Genomic DNA, 19,753 nt, shown 5'->3' with positions numbered 1-19,753 from the left:
GGTTAGTTGCAAGATTGTTATGTTATGTTATATGGTTGCTTGTAACGCGCACTGTTAGTCAAGACTGTCCTGGCGCGAGAGAGGATTCCGATGTCAGCTAGAATAAAAGCAGATGGTCTACAAGGTTTGCCTAAATAAGTAAGTTTTTAGATGTTTTTTGGAATATGTGAGGTTTGTCGTGTGCCTGAGGGCGTCGGGAAGATTGTTCCACAGCTGAGCAGCTCTGACCACCAAGGATTTTCCCCCTAGACGAACTCTCTTGAATCTGGGGATAACCAAATGTCTCAAGGTGGCAGATCGCAGTTGACGCGGAGGATGGTAGAAAGCAAATCTGTCCCTTAGGTAGGGCGGACATGGGCCATGTAAGGCTTTAAAAGCCAGAGTCAGGATCTTAAAGCGTACTCTGAGAGCTACTGGAAGCCAATGTAACTCTGAGAGCTGCTTGCGTACGCTGAGTCTCCTGGGAATGTTGAACAGGAGCCTTACTGCCGCGTTCTGGACCACCTGCAATTTGTGAAGCAAAAAGTCAGGCGCGCCTATATAGAGGGCGTTGGTGTAATCCAGACGCGAGAGAATAAGTGCTCTGGCCACTGTTTCTTTTGCCTCTTGGGGGAGAAGGGGAAAAAACTTCCGGAGAGTGGTTAGGGTCCCATAACAGGTTCCTGCCAATCGCGTGATTTGTTCTCTGAAGCATAAGTCAGCTCCGGACCAGATCCCTAATTTCTTTGCGACCCCGCAGTTCCCAGTGGGGCAAGGCAATCCCCTGGGCCAAATGGATTCCTTAAAGGCCGCCGGAAAGTGGCCGTACAGAAGTATCTCTGACTTGTCCTCGTTACATTTGAGACAGGCCCGGGCAAGCCAGGCAAACACTGAGGACAGGCACTGCCTTTGTACAGAGGTAGTTCTTGTCCCAAGTGAAGAGAAGTTGGGTGTCGTCGGCGTAAGCCATTATTTTCGCACCCAAGCTCTCAGCTAGGTAGACAAGGGGGGTCAGATAAACATTAAAAAGCAGGGGACTCAAAGTCGAACCTTGTGGAACTCCTGTATCTTACCCTGCTGTTCGAAGAATCGTAGGGGGGGAGCCATATTTGTTGGAACCGGTCTGTGAGAAAGGATTTGACCCAGCTGAGGGCCGCGCCCGTGATGCCAATGTCCTCCAGCCTAGAGAGAAGCTGGACGTTGGTAACCGTGTCAAACGCGGCAGAGAGGTCCAATAAAATTGGAGCCGCTCTGCCGCCCCGTCCAGACATTCCCTAATGGCCTCGGTGACTTCCACGAGCGCGGTCTCAGTGCTGAATGAGGTACGGAACCTGGATTGGGCAGGATGTAAAGCCCCCGTAGATTCCACAAACTTCTCCAGCTGTCGAAAAGCAGCCTTTTCACAGACCTTGGCTAGGGCTGGGAGCAAGGTGATGGGCCTATAGTTGGAAGTAATCAGAGGGTCCGTTGAAGGTTTTTTGATCAGTGGGAGGAGTTTTGCTTGTTTCCACTGGGGAGGTACAATACCGGTTTGTAAAGACTCATTAACCAAATCGGTTGCTGTAGGAGCAATAACCTCCGCCACACCGCTCAGAACTCTAGAAGGGCAGGGATCATCAAGAGACCCAGACTTCAGAGCTTTAAGGATGGCCAAAACGTCCTTCTCTTCGACTTTTTTTAAAAGAGCACATTACGTCTTTCGGCTTTATTCAGTTGGATGGAATAGAAAGTTGAAGAGTCGGCTTGTTCTCGGGCCCCCTGAACTGATATGGAGTAACCAGAGTCAATAGGCTTAAGACTCTCAATTTTTTTAGGTCTCGGTAATATCCGGTCTGCCGAAGGCAGACCGGATGTCCGAGAATTAATGCTAGTAAGAGGGCTGCTTTATCCCTCCCTCTTTTTGGCTCTCCCTCCATTGGCTGGCTTCCTAAAAGGGGGCCAGCCATTGGAAGAGAGAGCCGTCCCTCCAAAGAAGCTCCGTCTTTTTCGGATTTGGGGGCGTAAGTTTTGCTGTTCTTTAGACAGTGACGTAGTCCGTCACTCAGGACAGCAAAACCACGCCCCCAATCCGAAAATTTTCAGAAGCGCCGGCTGCCATTTTGCTGTTTGTTGAAGACGAGGTAGGTCGCATGCTCCCGCTGTCCTCGTTCCCGCCCCCTCCCGCTGTTCACTGCTCCCACCCCGAATCCGAAAATCGTTGAGGCCGCCGTTTTATTTTTGCCGTTTTATTCTTGTTTATTTTGTTTTGGTAGGCACGGGAGATACAGTGATGCTGAGACGCGAGCCTGATTCCCCGGGTCCAAAGTCGGCAGCTCTTGCCGTTAGGCCACATGCTTCTGTCGCGTCCAGCCCGGCCCCTCTGACTGTCCGTGACTCTGTCTCTGACCCCGGTGACAACCAACATTGTCCCTCTGGCGGGGAGAGACTCCGCCCACTCTGCCCGCGCTCCATCTCTGCCTTCCTCCCTGCCCCCTCCTCTCTCTCTATGGTACTTTTCTCACAGTGGTTCCTTCCAGTGACCTAATCACAGGACGCTGAAGTCTTTCTCCTTTTCTGCAAAGATTCCCTCTTAAAATAAACGCCATTTCCACAGACTCTTCCCGGGCCGAGGGGGGACGCGCGCCCGGGGCACCTATTGATTGGAAGAGCGGCAGACGGAGCGACAAATGTATATTTATGCATTTCCAATATCTATTTGATGTTTTCGTTATAGAAATGAGCACTCATTCTGATCTAAAGTTAAGCCGTGTAACCTATTATCTCTCACAGATGTTGCAAATGCAGGCGCTTTGGACGGGGGCGGGGTGGGGTGGGGGGCGGCGCGGGGTAGAGCCGGCAGTGGTCTGGGAGGATGGCAGCGGGGACATTGGCCCCACCGCATTAATTGTTGAATGCATGTCCACATGGACAGTGGTTTCAAGCGCCGGCGTGGCTCTGAAGTGGCACCTTTGAGAGAGGGATGCTTGTAGGAGGAAGTGGGTGAAGGGGTGTGGGGGTCATTGGGGAGGGTGTGGACAGACAGGGAATGCAACAGATACCTTGCTTTATCGATATTTCTCACATCTTGAATGGCCTGGGGGTTGGGGGAAGGTGGGGGTTATGCTACAGAAAGGCTTTTTTTGCTTTAAGCAAAAAGGATTGCATTTTCACCTGAACATGCGTGTTTCTGCTCTGTTACTTCGGCCGTGCTGAACATGGACGCGTGGACGTCTGTGGCCTCCCGGCTCGCGGTTGAGCGCGCGGAGTGGGCACACGGAACCGGGCTGTGAAGGCGGGGGCTCATTATGCATGCACTGTTTGCCCAATTACCGAAACTGCAAAGCAATAACCTGGTGATATTTCTCTGGGGTACGGGAGGGAAGCCTGGGGGTTGGTAGTCAGGGAATATGTTTTTAACATGCTTGTTTCCCACACGAGCCCCAGACCCCCGGCACCTAATATTGACCGTAGTTATTTAGCGATTTTCAATGCCCCCCCCCCACCCTCCCCATAGAGTCGAAGTGTATTTCGTCAATGAGCTCTGTCCCCGATTCCTATTAAAGTTACTCTCGTGATGTTCCCACTGCCCTAACATTTGTTGTGGCATTTTAATGGCAGGTCACAGTGTGACATTGCCAGAGAAATGCAGCATTTGGTAAACCTCACAGCAGAATAATGCCAGCCCTCCCCCACTCTCCAACGCCCTGCAGCATCCCTGTCCTGAAGAGGGGTCTGCTGGGTAATGGGGGGGGGGGGGGGGGGGGGTGCTGAAGCAAATATCCCCACAGAAGAGAATTGAGAATACGACCCTAGCCCTTCATGTGAAACCCAAGAAGAAATGAGAATTAGCTTCAGTTGTGCAGAGACTCCTGTTGAGTGCCAACAACGTAGGTTAAAAGCGACAACACGTTCCCCTCAGTCCATGGTTCAAGTACATGTATTTCCTGCCTGTGCATGCAGCGCTATGAGGTTATACGAATGGCAGAATAAATGTATATATACCACGTACTAAGTGAATGCAATCTACTGATGCTAATGTACAATAGAACAATAGAAGTTGTATTGTAAGATGAGCTGCATACGCGCAGTTTAAGTATATGTACATACATACATGCACAACACACACCGACAAGGCGCTCTTAAAGCACATTTGTTTGCAATATCGCTCTTCAAGAGGGGTGCATCAGCCTGTGAACAGGGGCGTCGCTCCGACTGGTGCAGCAGGTGCAGTGGCACAGGGCCCAGAACCCTGGGATGCCCATGGAACCCTGATTATTGCTGCATTTCAAAGCTCAAACAGTGAAGGGGGGAGGAGGGTACGGTGGGGGGGATGGGGAGGGATGGGGGTGACTTCCGTCTTTGCAGTGACAAAACTGGCGATGTCACAAGCTTCTCACTTTTGCCATCACCAATGACACATTTAATGACGTCACCAATGACATCACACCACAGTATTTGAATCGGTTGCTGATTAACACGTTTCATATTGTGTAAAACTCTGCCTAACCCTAGCATTTACAATTCACCAAGCAATGACCATGTCGCATTTACCACTAAATAAATACTGTGGCACGCTCGTGTTGTCACACCCCAATTACCACAACTTGCACATATTTATTGTCTCTTGGATGCCATTGGCTCCATTTGCTGTATGTGTGAAAAGTACCACGCCATCAGCTGGCCAGTAGGTGCCAGGTGCGATTACATGTTAACAGTCAGACTTTGATTCTATGAAGAAGTCAGTCCCTCGTGAGTTAGGGTGGAGACACAAAGGAAGGACGGTGATCTGTGTGTGATACATTACTGCCAGGCCTAGAGGTTAATGTGCATTATCCGGGGTTTCTAACTGCGTGTCTTAAACACTTGACTAGAAGGGTGCTATTTCGAGGCACGTGCACATTAAGAGTGCCTGTGGAGAGCACAGGGGTGCCAGGAGTGTGTCCAGGAGAAGCAGGTGCGCCCCTTGGGTAGAATGTGGGAAGGTGAGTGGCAGGGTCCGTGGGGGTGCAGGCCACACAAGTGTGAAGAGTTCCCATGCAGAGAGCACTGGTCCTGAGATCACGTGTGTACAGGACATACATGTTACAAGGGCATGCAAGGAACACAAGGATCCTAAATAGGAGTTTATAGGAGAGGCAGCAGCAGAGTAAGCCTTTGGGCGTCCCGCTTTCTTACGAGGAGGAATAAGGAGTCGTTTGCCCCACTCTCTCTTTGCCCATGACAGTCATGCTCCCCGTGACAGCCCCTCCTTTGGCGACTTGCCAACTCTGCGTACAACATGAGCCCTCATGTTAAAACTGCATAGAGATAAAGAATATCCTTTCCGTCTATGAACCGTTACTCTATGCTAGCTTTTTTAGCAAGCAGTGCGGTGCATTTTGGGACGTGTAGTTCCGCCACCCTTACTCTCCCTCCTCCTTCCAGATGAGATAGGGGACCCCCACACGCCCCCAAATCTACTGGAAATTGCCCACGCTCGTCTGTATCTTTCGTAAGGGACCACTGGAGACACTCACGTTGGGTTCCTTACCAAGTGCCTGCCCACCACTCTGGACCCATTTGACGTGCAGCCACCACCTGGGCCAGACCGACCCACCTAGGCTCGCAAATTCGACCCTGCTGCACTCAACCCCAGAGCCAACATACCTTTCCTTGCCTTCTTGCCACACCTTCTCTTTCCCCCACACCACTCTCTTCCCCCACACCACTCTCTTCCCCCACACCACTCTCTTCCCCCACACCACTCTCTTCCCCCACACCACTCTCTTCCCCCACACCACTCTCTTCCCCCACACTTCTCACTACGTCACTCTCTCTCTTCCTAACTCTCTCACTACATCTCTATCTCTCACTACCTCACTATCTCTCACTACCTCACTATCTCCCACTATACTACACTCTCTCACTAACTCACTACTCAACTCTTTCTCACAGCAACACAATATTACTACAACAGTAACTATCTCTCACTCTAACACACTACTCAAAATTCACTCTCTCTCTATCTCACTACCTCTCTACCACTACATCACTCTATCTATTTCGATCTCACTCTCACTACCTCACTATATCACCACACACTCTCAAAAACTAACTACATCACTCTCTCACTACCTCACAACTTCACTCTCTCTTTCTAAATTACTAATTCACTACCTCACTCTCAAATACACTAAGTCACTTTCACTCTCTTTCACTACCTCACTATCTCACTACATCACTCTGTTTCTATCTTAATACCTCACATCACTAACACTCACTACTTCATTTTCTCTTTCAATACACCAATCTTTCTCTATCTCACTACCTCACAACATCACTCTCCATCACTACCTCACTCTCTCACTACATCACTCACTCGCTATTTCAATACCTCTCTATCTCGCTACCTCACTCTCTCTCTGCTAATGCAATATGTCTAATGCAATATGTAACACATATGCAAACACTTAAGCTATTGACAATAGAAATGACAATAACATTTACTTAGGGATAAAAAATACAAATACAAAAATAAGCAATGCCATAGCTCTACCTATAATATTGCCGAGACCATTGCATTGTAAATGCTTGTTTATTTTTTCTATAAAGTAAGTGGACAGTTTCTCACACCAGTCTTCAGATATAGGGGCCGTCAGAGTTTCTGCCACTGGAGACGTAAAACTTTTAACAATAGAGAATTTCTCTACTGTTGTTTTTGGCCTTTTGGATCCTGTCTGCATAGTAATCTCCCTTAGCCTTCTTAATTGCAGCGTAGTAGTCTTTTTGCACTGCTCGGAGTTCCGCCTTGGCTAATGGGCAGTACTCTCGCCTCCATATTCTTTCCTGGTCCTTACCGCCTATTTTTAAGGTTTTAAGATGTTCCGTATACCAGGGGGAGGAAGGAGAGGCTCTAGGCCGCTTTGTACCTATAGGCTGTGGTAGCAGGCTAACTGAGGATCTGATCCATGTCGAGAAATTCTCAACCGCTTCTTCTAGATTTCCAGACTTGTCCGGAAGAGTATGGGTCTGGGTTACTGCTATAGCTGGGATACTAATTTTCTGGGGAAAGGGGACCTGATGCTCTTTAGCTAAGGTGCGAGCCCTGTCCGTCTCCCAAGAGAAGCCTACCAAGAAATGGTCCGACCACGTAACTGGGCGAGGGGTATCAGATGTGATACTAAAATTGGTATAGACAAGATCAAGGCAGTGTCCTCCAAGGTGAGTATTATCCTGACCCTGTGTCCTAAGATGAGCAAAGTCGCATAGTTCACCCAGGGCCCTGACCCCCGGGGCTGTGGGAACATCCATATGTAGATTAAGGCAATTATAAACATCTGTCTTAAAGCCCCTTCAGAAGAGGACACCAGACTGTAACAAATTGAGTTAAATTGGCCTCGCTGATATAGAACGGGGAGCGTCCAAATGGGCAAATGTCATGTTTCCTATAGCTTCAAATTCCTTGCATCAGACATGCTGCTGATGCACTTTAATCCTGACCTGCATCAATGTTTGATATTTCAATAGTGAAGCCTAACAATGCTACTGATTTTCCACAATGATGGCCTAAAGCACTTCCTGCTAATACTAGATCTAGATACTCCCACAGTGCCCTTCTAAAGCACTATAGATGTTCCCCGCAGCATTGCCTCCCTTCTAGGTTTCAAGCCCCACAGATCTTTGTGACTGGACCATATTTCTGAAATGTGCAGTAATGGCATGTCCACAGTTTCTCCAATATATGCAGGCCCTTCCCTGCAACCATTAAAGGAAGCAGCCACCATTTCAGGGCAGGTGCTGCTACAGTTGGCTCTTGTAGATTTGGTAACTGTTGAGGGAGCAAAATGCCCAATCAATCCTGACATCGGTTAAATGACATTACATTTTTCAATTTGACATGCAGAACTCCCATTTCCCGGCATGCACAGCAAGTGGGTGTTCGCAATGATGTCAATGATGACATATAGCAGATGTGGCAGAGCCAGGTTTGACTTATGTGCACAGTCGCAGAAAGTTGGAGTTCTGTATCGAGGCAAGATTCTAGTGCTGGCTCATATGCTCATTAAGGTGATATGTGACAAAGAGTGAAATTGTTGGGTTGTATGTGCCTAGGGTTGGCTGTGTCGTAGCATTGTAAGTGTAGCTGACAACTTTTAATTTTTTGTGACCTTTCCAGGTTTTAGAACGTTTGTGTGACATTAAGAAAAAATAATTTTGCAGCGTGAATCTTTCTGGATTCACTATGCTGTGCATTATTCCGCGATCTGGTGGTTGGGTCCGGATTCGAAGTCTTTTTTTCTCTTTTTTTTTTGTAGCCCAGGTGGGCGTCAACGTCCCACCATTTGGTGCACCTTCGTGACGTCGGCACGCTTCCTGCGGAAGCTCCCACCCTTGGGCGCCATCTTCAGATTCTTTTTTCCGCCGTTGCGTCTGGATCGTCGCATGAAGCTCCGGAGAAATTTCAGGCGAAAAGAAGGAAATACACCAAGTTTTTGAGAAAAAGGACCGAGGGAAAGTCGGAGAAGAAGACCTCCTGGAGCCGGAACGAAGAAAGAGGAGAAAACCAGGAGAACATCGCCGAGGGACCAGATGACTTCACGGTCGTAGAGACCGATGTGAGACCTTCAAAAAAGGTAGGAGAGTCTACGACCGCGAAAACCCAGACAGGGCCGAGAAAGCCTGAGGGAGAACCCCGAAAAGCAGAGGCTAAGTCCTCAAAAGAAGCGCCGGCGACGAAAGTTTCGACGTCCGAAGCCGCATCCTCCGAAAGGCCCAGCGGATCCTTCGAAAAGGACTCCCAGATGGCAAAGACCAGCGAAAAGCAAAGGTCGTCGAGGCAGGCCCTCGAGAAGGGACCCTCGAGCGAGAAGACGCTCAGAATGGCCTCGACGTCGAAGGTACCGTCGAAGAGACCAGCCGAAAAGCTTGACGCCGAGCAAGCGGCAGAGATGGAGAAAAAGAGAAGAAGGCTCGAGGCCGAAATGGAGAGTATGCTCCAGAGGAAGAGAGTCTTCGAGGAAACAATGAAGAACTACTCGATTCCCTCGAAGACCTACTCGACTCCCTCGAAGACCGCTGCGACCGCCGAAGAGGTAGAGGTGCAGGAGGACTTCGAGGCCTAGGAGCCGCCGAAAACTCCAAACCCCACAGATGAGGGAGAAGAGGAGGACTTCTACCGCTCGGAAGGAGATTACCTCCGCGAGAGCTACTACTCAGAATCCTCTGCCTCGCTAGAGGAAGAATGGCAGGATCTCGAGGCCGATAACCCCGAGGAACCTGTGGAGACATACCCTTCGAGGCCTTCGCCGCCAGACGACATCGGGGCTTACTATGAGGTTGTTAAGAAGGCTGCAGCAGTCTACAATGTGAAGTTGGAGGAGGAACAGACAAAGGCTGACTTCCTGCTAGAAACTTTGCTCCCCTCGCAGACGAAAAGCAGCTTCCTGCCCATGCTGAAGAGCGTCACGGCCCAAGGGACTGAAGCCTTCAAGGAACCGGCCACATGCAGGTCAGTGACCCCGAGGACGGAGAAGAAATACAAGTTCTCCTCCGAGGACCCCCCTTATATCCAGGGCACAGTGGCAGCTGACTCTATAATCGCGGCAACGGCCAGAAGAAGGGCCAACGTGCCAACCACATCTGGGCCACCACCTGATAAGGAAAGCAGGAGGATGGACCTCACTGGAAGGAAAATTGAAAGAAATGCTGCTATGCATTGGAGGATGGCTAACTCCAATGCACTCCTGAATAGACACCAATATCAGCACTGGGATGAGATGAGCCAGTTGCTGAAACACATGCCTGAGGAGTACAGGCAGAGGGCAGCCCACCTCGTGGAGGGGGGAAAGGACATAGCAAACGCATGCCTGAAGACAGCCCTAGATGGGGCAGAAACATCTAGCAGGCTGATGGCCATAGGCATCACTGAGAGAAGGCAAGCCTGGCTCAGAATATCAGGCTTCAAGGCAGAAGTGCAAAACAACATCCTGAACACCCCCTTCAACGGAGAGACGCTGTTCGGGGCATCAGTAGATGACAAACTGGCTCAGCTGAAGAAGGACAATGAGACAGCCAAATCGATGGGAGCCCTACAATTCAGGGGGATGCGGAGAGGCACCCCCACAAGGAGACCAAATGGTAGAGGGGGAAACCAGCAATCACATTCGCAACAGTCGCACCACCATGGTCAACAGAATGACAACCAATGGCACCAGGGTCAACAGAGGCAGAGTTGGAACTCCCAGAATAGGGGCCAGTCCTTTTGAGGGAGAGGAAACGGACGGGGCCAGAGACGGAGAGGTGGTGATCAACCTCCCCAAAAGTGACTCCATGAGGAAGGAGGCGCTCACCCACCCAAAGCCTCAGGGGGGAGAGCACCAACAGCTAAGGGGAGGCTCACACGGACACGGCTCAGGAGAACACACAACACCAGTAGGGGGAAGGTTGAGATTTTTTCTCCACGAGTGGAGAAAAATATCCACAGACAAGTGGATACTAAACATTATACAGCACGGATACTGCATAGAGTTAGAAAGATATCCACCAAGCAGAAAGCCAAAGAGAAGGGGTCACAAGGGCAAAGAACTGCAGTTGCTCCAAGAGGAAGCTCAAGAACTGCTCCTCAAAGAGGCCATAGAACAAGTCCAGCACAGAGAACGGAACAAGGGGGTGTACTCAAACTACTTCCTAGTACCAAAGGCGGACGAAAACCTAAGACCCATCCTGGACCTACGGTTCCTGAACACCTACGTAAAAACTCAAAAGTTCAAGATGACTTCCCTGCAAGAGGTCATCCCACAAATAAGGCCCGGGGACTACTTGTCCACCATAGACCTAAAAGACGCATACCTGCACATCCCCATGAACAGGAAACACAAACACATGTTAAGATTCAAGGTGAACGAAGACCACTACCAGTTCACAACCCTGGCTTTCGGACTCAAGTCAGCGCCAAGGGTCTTTACCAAATGCCTCGCGGCGGTGGCCGCACACCTACGAAGGAAGGGTATACATGTGGACCCCTACTTGGACGACTGGCTCGTGAAATCAAGCTCTTACACGAGGTGCAAAGCTCACGCAGAACAGGTCACAAGAACGCTCACGAACCTGGGCTTCTCCATCCACTGGAGAAAGTGCTCCATGGACCCAGAACAAGTGAAAATCTTCCTGGGAGCCCTGATCAACACGGTCGAATGCAGAGTGACACCCAGCAAGAAGAGAACACTCAGCCTGCTGAGGGAGAAACGTCACTACCAGAAGGGGCAAGTTCTGACAGTGAGGACGGTGAGCAAGATCTTGGGGATGATGGCATCATGCATCCACCTGGTCCCCAATGTTCGGCTAAAGATGAGACCACTACAGGAGTGGCTGCAACAGCAATGGTCACAAGCAGAAGGAAGTTGGGAAGATCTAGTGGTTGTTACGCACAATGTGCAGGAGGAGATGAAATGGTGGACGAAGGAGAATATAACAATGGGGAAACCTCTAACGCCACCGGACCCAACTGTGACCATCACCACAGACGCATCCCAGAAAGGATGGGGTGCACACATGAACAGGCTCAGAGTGAGGGGTCTGTGGAACCCAGGAGATACAGTCAAGCACATCAACTACCTGGAACTGAAAACAGTGTTGCTGGCCCTCAAGGCCTTCCAAAAGCACCTTTACAACAAAAGGGTGATGATACAGACAGACAACACCACAACGATGTTTTACATCAACAAGCCAGGGGGGACTCAGTCATTCCCTCTGTCGAGCTTGGCTCAAGAAATATGGAGATGGGCGATCCCACTCAGGATAGACCTGCTTGCCATACACCTGCCAGGGAAGGACAATGTGGAAGCGGATTGGCTCAGCAGGCAAGCATCTGTGTCCCACGAATGGGAACTGAACAATCAAGAGACAGAGAACCTGTTCAGGAGATGGGGCACACCAACAATAGACCTGTTTGCAACACGCCAGAATGCAAAATGCCAACACTTTGCATCGAGGGAACAGGAACCGATGTCCCATGGGAATGCCCTATGGATAAGCTGGTCAAAGAAATTTGCCTACGCTTTTCCACTGACGCCACTGATCCCCAGAGTCCTGAACAAGTGCAGGTCGAGCAACATGACTCTCATCCTGGTGGCTCCCCAATGGGCGAGGCAGACTTGGTACTCTCAGATTATGGAGATGTCGCAGGGCAGAGCACACAAGTTCCCAAAAAGAAGAGACCTTCTCTCCATGGAAGGGGGACAAGTTCTACACCCAGAACCAGAAAGCCTCAGCCTGTCAGCGTGGCTCCTGAGGACTTAGAGTTCGCACATCTAAAACTACCAGAGAGCACGCTTCGGGTGATGAGAGAATCAAGGAGACCCAGCACGCGGAAGTGCTATGGGGAGAAATGGAAGAGGTTCACGCAGTGGTGCCATAGGAAAAAGCTGGAGAGAAAACTGACTAGAGAGTCTACAGTACTTAGATACCTCACGCACCTGATCAAAGCTAAACTAAGCTTGTCCTCGCTGAGGGTTCACCTGGCAGCGATTGTGGCATACACAAGAGGAGAAACAGGAAGAAGTTTCTTCACTTCCAGGGTAGTTAAAAGGTTCTTGGAAGGAGCGAAGAGAATAGCGCCACCCAAGAGGATGCCGCCGCCGGCATGGAACTTGAACGTGGTACTGACGGAACTCATGAAGCCACCGTTTGAACCCATCCATAAAGCGTCATTACAAATGCTGACAATGAAGACAGCCTTTCTAGTAGCAATAACATCGCTACGCAGAGTGAGCGAGCTACAAGCTTTGACGCTGCAAGAACGGTACATACAAATACACAGTGACAGGGTCGTGATGAGGACAGAACCGCATTTCATGCCCAAGGTAGTATCTAAATTCCACATGAACCAAAGTATCCAGATACCTAGCTTCTTCCAGAAGCCCACGTCAAACGCGGAGAGGGCGCTCCACACTCTGGACGCAAGGCGAGCAGTAATGCACTATATAGAAAGGACGAAAGAACACAGGAAGACGAAACCATTCTTTGTGTCCTTCGCAAGGAGTCTCCTGGGTAGACCAGTGACTAAGAACACCATAGCAAGATGGGTTGCCAAAACAATACAGCTCTGCCACATGCAAGCTGGTGAAGAGCTCACGGAGGGGCCACGAGCCCACTCAACCAGAAAGAAAGGGGCAACGATCGCCTTCCTGGGAAACACGCCCATCCAAGACATATGCCTGGCGGCAACATGGGCTTCAGTGCACACTTTCACTAAACACTATTGCGTAGATGTGCAGATGAACAAGGAAGCACAAGTGGGCCAAAGAGTGCTTCAACATACCTTTAACAACCAACGCTCATCTTCCACCCAACCGCCACATGAGTGACAAAAACCGCTACGAAATCTATGCACAGCATAGTGAATCCAGAAAGATTCACGCTGCAAAACGAATAGTTTCTTACCTGTCGGTGTAGTTTTGCAGCTTGAAGATCTTTCTGGATTCACTAGCGAACCCACCCACCTCCGCCAGAAAGATGAGGCTGGAGAAGGTGGAAGGACATAGAGTAAGATAGGAACGTTTAACAAGACAAATATACGTGAAGAAGTTTACGTTGAAGGAAAGTTTAATACACATAGCCATGGATTCACCACAAAAAAGGAAAGAAAAAAGAATCCGAAGATGGCGCCCAAGGGTGGGAGCTTCTGCAGGAAGCGTGCCGACGTCACGAAGGTGCACCAAATGGTGGGACGTCGACGCCCACCTGGGCTACAAAAAAAAAAGAGAAAAAAGACTACGAATCCGGACCCAACCACCAGATCGCGCAATAATGCACAGCATAGTGAATCCAGAAAGATCTTCAAGCTGCAAAACTACACCGACAGGTAAGAAACTATTCGTTCTTCAACACGCAAAAGTGTTTCATATTAGTCCATCAGACCGTGCAACTTCATTGAGAAGTATTAATTAAAAGTGATAGTTTTTACTTAGAAATTGAGAAACATTGCCCCTGCTTTGATGAAGGTGCTATTAGTGCACTAAGGGGCAGTCAGTTGTAATAAGTACCCAGTAAGTGGTCTAGATTCTTATTATAGACAAAGCAACATTATAGTTTATGAAATCAAACTCAGGAAAGCTTTTTATATGGCACGCATCATCAACTTGCGTATTTGAAAGTGCTCTTAAATGTGATAATGGACAAAAAGGAGTGTAGGTAAAAGTATTTTCCTAATATCATACATTTTGATTGCAAGGACTCCAGGATTTTCCAGTTTCACGCTATGCATTTGACGCTCTAGGTGGGTAACTTTTAGTTAAGTCTTTCACCTGTAGGTATTCTCAACATCTCTGAGTATCCAGCTCCTCATATATTACAAATACATTAAACAGCGAGCTGCCGGTGAAGTGCAGAAGCCTACGCTAGTCTGTACTTGCCCCATTCCAAATAAGACTAATTTTAATTGCTCCCATAATAAAGTGGCATTTTAACTAGTGCTGTATTCTTCATTTTTTCCTCTTCTTTCAAGGTACATTTAATGCACTTGAAAGGATAACCTTCAGTGCAGCTGAGCTCTGTGTTTAAAACCGACAAAGTGAAAAGAGCGTCCGCTTGTAAGAAAAACACTACAGGCCTCGCCGCCTCCTGGAGCTCACCACCTCTTGGAGCTCACCACCTCCTGGAACTAATATTAATCAGCAGCGCCGTTAGGAGGATACGGAGCGAGCACCCTCACCACCTAGTGTGCACAGAGCATGCACATCTTTCACCTATTCTTGGGCTCATGAGTGTTTTCTAACACCACAGTGCAGAGATCACAGTACACGCAGTGTGATGGATCTACGAGTGCCAGCGCAACTGCTAATAAGATTGAAAAACCACTCTGTGTTAAAATAGTCATTAAAATGTATGTTTTTATAAATTATGTCCTTGGGTGATCTTTGATCTGCAATGGCCCACTTAAGTGATTTTAACTTGTGGACCAGTGTCCCTTGGAGGTCCACAGCACCTACTCTGGCGGTCCGTGACTGCTTGGAAAATTAAATGATACTAACATAATAATAAAGTGTATATATAAATAAAGAAGCAAAATTGAAATGTTTTAAATGTTTTGAAAATGTTAAGGAATTTAAAGTTCGAGGCTACAATTAAGTTTTTGTCCTGAGATTGATTCATGGGAGCAGTGTGCAAGTGCTTTAAACAAAGTACTATATGATGAGTGGTCTCAATCGAATTTAAAAAAAGCTCCAACCTTCCCATTAAAATTGTGATCTTTTATATTTATTGGTTTAATGAATGCTTGTTCCTGTATTTGTTTTATATTGCTTTGGCATTCATATCATCACAATTTCTTAGGCTGGGGACCCAACCGTTCAGTTGGGGCCTCTAGATTCCAATAATTCAGTAAGGGCCCCCAGATTCTAGTAATGATTTAAGTTGGGTTTCACAGAAGTCAAAAGGTTAAGAATCACTGGTTTTCATTTTATTGAACTCCAAAATGTGTATTCCCCAAACACCTTGCTGTTGCTTTTTTTTATGACGCTAAATAGCATTAGCAAAAGCATTGTATTTTTAATCAGTCCTTTTCACGATTGCCAAAAATCAATAGCGAAGCCAATAGATTCCAACACTTGTTTTTACTTCCTCTGGATAGGGATGTGATTTGTTTATTAAATTATTACTTCAATCTTATTAAAGTATTTGTTTCCTTCATTCTTTTAAGTTCACTTAATAGCCCTTAAAAATAGAGCAGCTGCCTGTCTATGTATAAAAGAAACCGCATCATTTTTCAGAAATTTGGCTGGACTGGTTAAAGGATGAAATAAGAATGTCAGAAGATGGGTCTTCAAGAGAGAAGGTTTATGAGCTGTTCGAGCGAGCTGTTAAGGACTACATTTGTAAGTATAAAATAATTCACAAATTTGTAGAATGATGCAATATGTACTATGCTTTGAATGTTCCAATTAAACATATCATTTCACATAAATACAATTGCATTTTACAGTTAACATTTTTATGTACAGTGAGATTAAGTAATCTACTCACATAACTTTCAATACGGATCCAAAGCTGAATTTGAACACTAGTTCCCCAGGTCAGCCAGGTGGCAGCTTAGCCATGAAACCACATCTTGTTCCCCGATCCTGAACCTCAGAATACCATAACTTGAAGTATTGATAATTTCATCAGTGAGATGAAAAAATTTAGTTAAACCATATTAGTGAAGGCAAAGTTAAAGCATTGGCCTTACATCCAAGGTTTATGCAGTCTTATTCTCCAAATAGTAACTTTTTAAATGTATGCCATCTTTCCTGATTGCCATGGAATCTTTGTACCAGGTTGATGGATGTGATCGAGATTTCACTTGTTATCCGAATGTACCATCATATACCCATGGTATTGCAAATGCTGCCTTTGTGAAATGAATACACTCTGTATAGGAGAGGAGTTTATGGCTTTTTTCTTTTTTAATAACCTTTATTTTGACAGTTTCATATACTTTCACAACAATAAAGCAGTGGACAATAAGATGCAAGGTAAGAAGACCTATACACCTAATGCACATCATTAGCATAGGCTTGGAGAGAGGTCTAATATTCAGGTAGTAGTAACTAGAGTAATAATTCCCAAAGTCTGAAGTACTTTTTTTAAAGCACGATATGCTGTTTTTATTGTTATTCCAAAAGTGCAGCTACAAAGAGAACAGCTGACACGTGTTTCTCCCGTTTGGCCAGCAGGCCAAGTGCTTTTTCAAGGCTGGCGTTCATAATAGAAGCATAGTGTTAAGTGAGACAGAAACATAATCAACAAAAGCATTGATTCATAATCATGTGATTAGGGATTGACACAGTGAGTGGAGGCAGAAGTGATCGATACAGATACCAAAAGAAGGTGCGGGGGGTTTGGAGAGCAGTAGTGAGTAATTAAAATCATGAAACCTGAAGAAGAAGGGAAAAAGAAGAAAGTAAAAACAAAGAAAAGTCAACATACGAGTCATTTAAAAAAATCGCAAGAAATCATAGTCGTCATTTTGCCCTAAACAATGGGCTAATCAGCATGTTTAACAATCTATTTAAATCAATCTAATTAAAGTGCACACAATTTGCCCTGATCAAAATTGCAATTGAGGTCAACGGATAGCTTCTGTTTGGTGTAAAAGACATCGGAATATGGTCTACAAAGATCTTAGTGGTCTAAAAGGAAGATACAAAGTTGTAGGAAGCCTTCTCTGTATATACTACACCAAAGTGAGGTGCAGTGTGCAGAGTCCAGTGGAACCCCAAAGGTAGGCAGAGGTAAAGTTAGATAGCACCTCACTCTCTATTTGTGGTAGTGTGGTCGAGCAGTAAGGCAGTATCAGAGGACAGTGTTAAGCATTTGCTGTACACACTCAGTCAGCAAATGAATTCGCACACTCAAAGACTTAACTTTAGACCAATTGTTTTTGTATAGAAATATTCTTTATTTTCAATAACCAAGCAAGCCTGGCACATGGAAGCAATAAGTACTTTACAGTAGTAATGCAATTGAAATACAGTTTGAATGATAATTGTATATGCACTTTGGTTTGATTTACAGTATGAATTCAGAGAAATGCAATACTTAGTAAATGCAGTACATGGGCTTGAATAGGCTTTTTAGTAAAATAGCAGGAAAGTAACTTTTGAGAATACTAGGCTTACACAGAGTAGTATAACTTGATACTACTCTTGATACTACTCTGGGACATTTCCTGAAAACAGGTAAGTAAAATCATTTTTGTTAGATTATGCAATTGTAAAGAATTTCTTTAGTTTCTCAAACTTCACACTTGGAAATTTTTCACAGAAAAACAGTCAATGTTATCCTATGAAGGACGATAGTGTTATCAGTTTTGAGTTAAGTATTTGGTAGTGGGATTTGAGGTTCTGGGGGTAGACTCAGGGGTCCCCCAGGGTCAAGGAAGCACTCTAGTTACACCTTAAGCGGCACCAGGGCGGCCGGGTGCAGAATGCGGAGGCCCAGTGTTATCTAATGTGGAATAGGGGGTCTCAGGTTGGTGGCTGCTGACTAGCAGGCCACTTGGTTGGGGGAGCAAGCTCCTGGAATTTAGCTCCGGGCAAATGGGGAAACAAATTAGCACCAAAGGTGCACCTTCAGCGGCACTAGGGCAGCCGGGTTCAGGGTGCTGTTTCAATGTCGGGCGACCTGTTGTTTTCAATGGGGATCCTCCGGTTTGCAAAGGCACTGCAGGCTTGGGGACGAAGGTCTTCTGGGTGCGACCACCACTTAAAGAGGTGAGTTGGGAAGTTATGAGTTGGTTAGGCACCGTCGGTTTGGGCACACAAAGCCGTGGGGCGTCTGGTGCAGGGGTTCCTGTTGGGTTCGGATCTTCTTACAAGCTCTTGGTCGCGGTTGGGGGGACCTTCTGAATTTAGACTGCAGGCGTCGGATCTCGAGTCCGGATCGCCGGGGTGACCTCTTCGCGGTTTTTGCCCACTCGAGCTCAGCCGTGGACGGCAGGTTCAGAGTGGTGCGGATTCGCGGTTTCCGGCCTGGGCCAGAGGTTGCAGATGAACAAAGCTGGTGTTCACAGGAGACAAAGTCTTTGTGGTTGAAGGCAGGCAGGTCCTCTGGGGTTTTCGAGGTTGCTGGCTGCAGGACACAGCGGGATTTTGCAGGAGTAGGTTCGAGGGGGAGATAGGCCGGTAGGGCTGAGTCCAAGTCAGTGGCTGATTGGTCCTTCTTCTTCTTGTACTTTCTTCTTGTCTGAGGAAGCAAGGTTTAGGGGTGCCCCTAAATACTAGATTTAGGGGGATGTTACAGGTAGGCAAAAGTCAGGAACCAATGGGTCCCTTCCCTGGGGTGGGTACACCCACTTTTATGCCACCCTCCAGTCTGAGGGGGCCATGAGTCTGTCCCTGGTTGGCTGAGTCCCACTATGTTCAAGATGGCGTGGACTAAGAGTTGTGCTTCACCTTGCCTCCCTCCACTCTAGGGGTGAAGTTGGCAGAGGTGGGCACACCTCTCTTCCTCGCTTGTTTTTGCCAAAGTGGGGGTCAGAACCAGTGGGGACCAGTTGCTGAGAGCAGCAAGTGGCTGAGGGAAGCTCACAAGGGTGGCAAGCCCTTGAAGCTTCCCCTTCGTGAACCCTGCACATCCTGGGGGCGGTGGCTTGGCACCTCGTCCCAGGATGTGCATTGTTTCAGGCCCCAGAGAGCAGCAGCCTCTTGACCCACGAGTCCAGAAATATGTCTGGTGGTGGCAGCTGAAAGCAGCCACTCAGCCTGGACACTAGTGGTAGGTTCGTTTTCAGGGGGCATCTCTAAGATGCCCTCTGTGTGCATTTTTCATTAAATCTCACACTGGCATCAGTGTGGGTTTAATGTGCTGAGAAGTTTGATACCAAACTTCTCAGTTTTCAGTGCAGCCATTCAGGTGCTGTGGAATTAGTAATGACAAACTCCCAGCACCATATACTCCTAATGGCAGCATTGCACTTACAATGTCTAAGAATGGATGTAGACACTGTAGGGGGTGCAGGGCTCATGCGCCTGTACCCTCGCCACTGGTATAGTGCACCCAGCTAGAAGGGTGACTGACCTATGCCAGGGCAGTGGGTTGTAGGCATGGGACACAGATGTGTGCCATGTCGACTCTTCATTTTGTTCTGCGCCAAAATACGCAGCCTGCAAACGCAGTGTGTGAGGGTAATGGTACAGGACCTCTAAGGGTGGCACAATAGGTGCTGCAGCCCTCTGAGGCTTCTCTGGTCACAGTGACCTGGGTATCTGTGGAACCATTTACCAGGGGCTGACCTGTGGACAGAGATGCCCATTGGGTGTAGGCTTCAATGCAGTTT

General features: G+C 47.6%; 1 protein-coding gene across 1 annotated transcript in view; it reads left to right on the top strand.

The window, feature by feature from the left end:
- The window catches only part of SART3 (spliceosome associated factor 3, U4/U6 recycling protein), a 651,822-nt gene that overhangs the window by 53,514 nt on the left and 578,555 nt on the right, over window positions 1-19,753 (top strand). Inside the window, exon 3 of the mRNA XM_086943090.1 lies at window positions 15,705-15,809. Within this exon, the coding sequence (XP_086799216.1) occupies window positions 15,705-15,809 (105 nt within the window). The remainder of the gene's footprint in view (window positions 1-15,704; window positions 15,810-19,753) is intronic.

This window comes from Lissotriton vulgaris, chromosome 11, assembly GCF_964263255.1.
Source record: "Lissotriton vulgaris chromosome 11, aLisVul1.2, whole genome shotgun sequence".
Taxonomy (NCBI): Eukaryota; Metazoa; Chordata; class Amphibia; order Caudata; family Salamandridae; genus Lissotriton; species Lissotriton vulgaris.
This window is presented reverse-complemented; position numbering and strand designations above follow the sequence as displayed.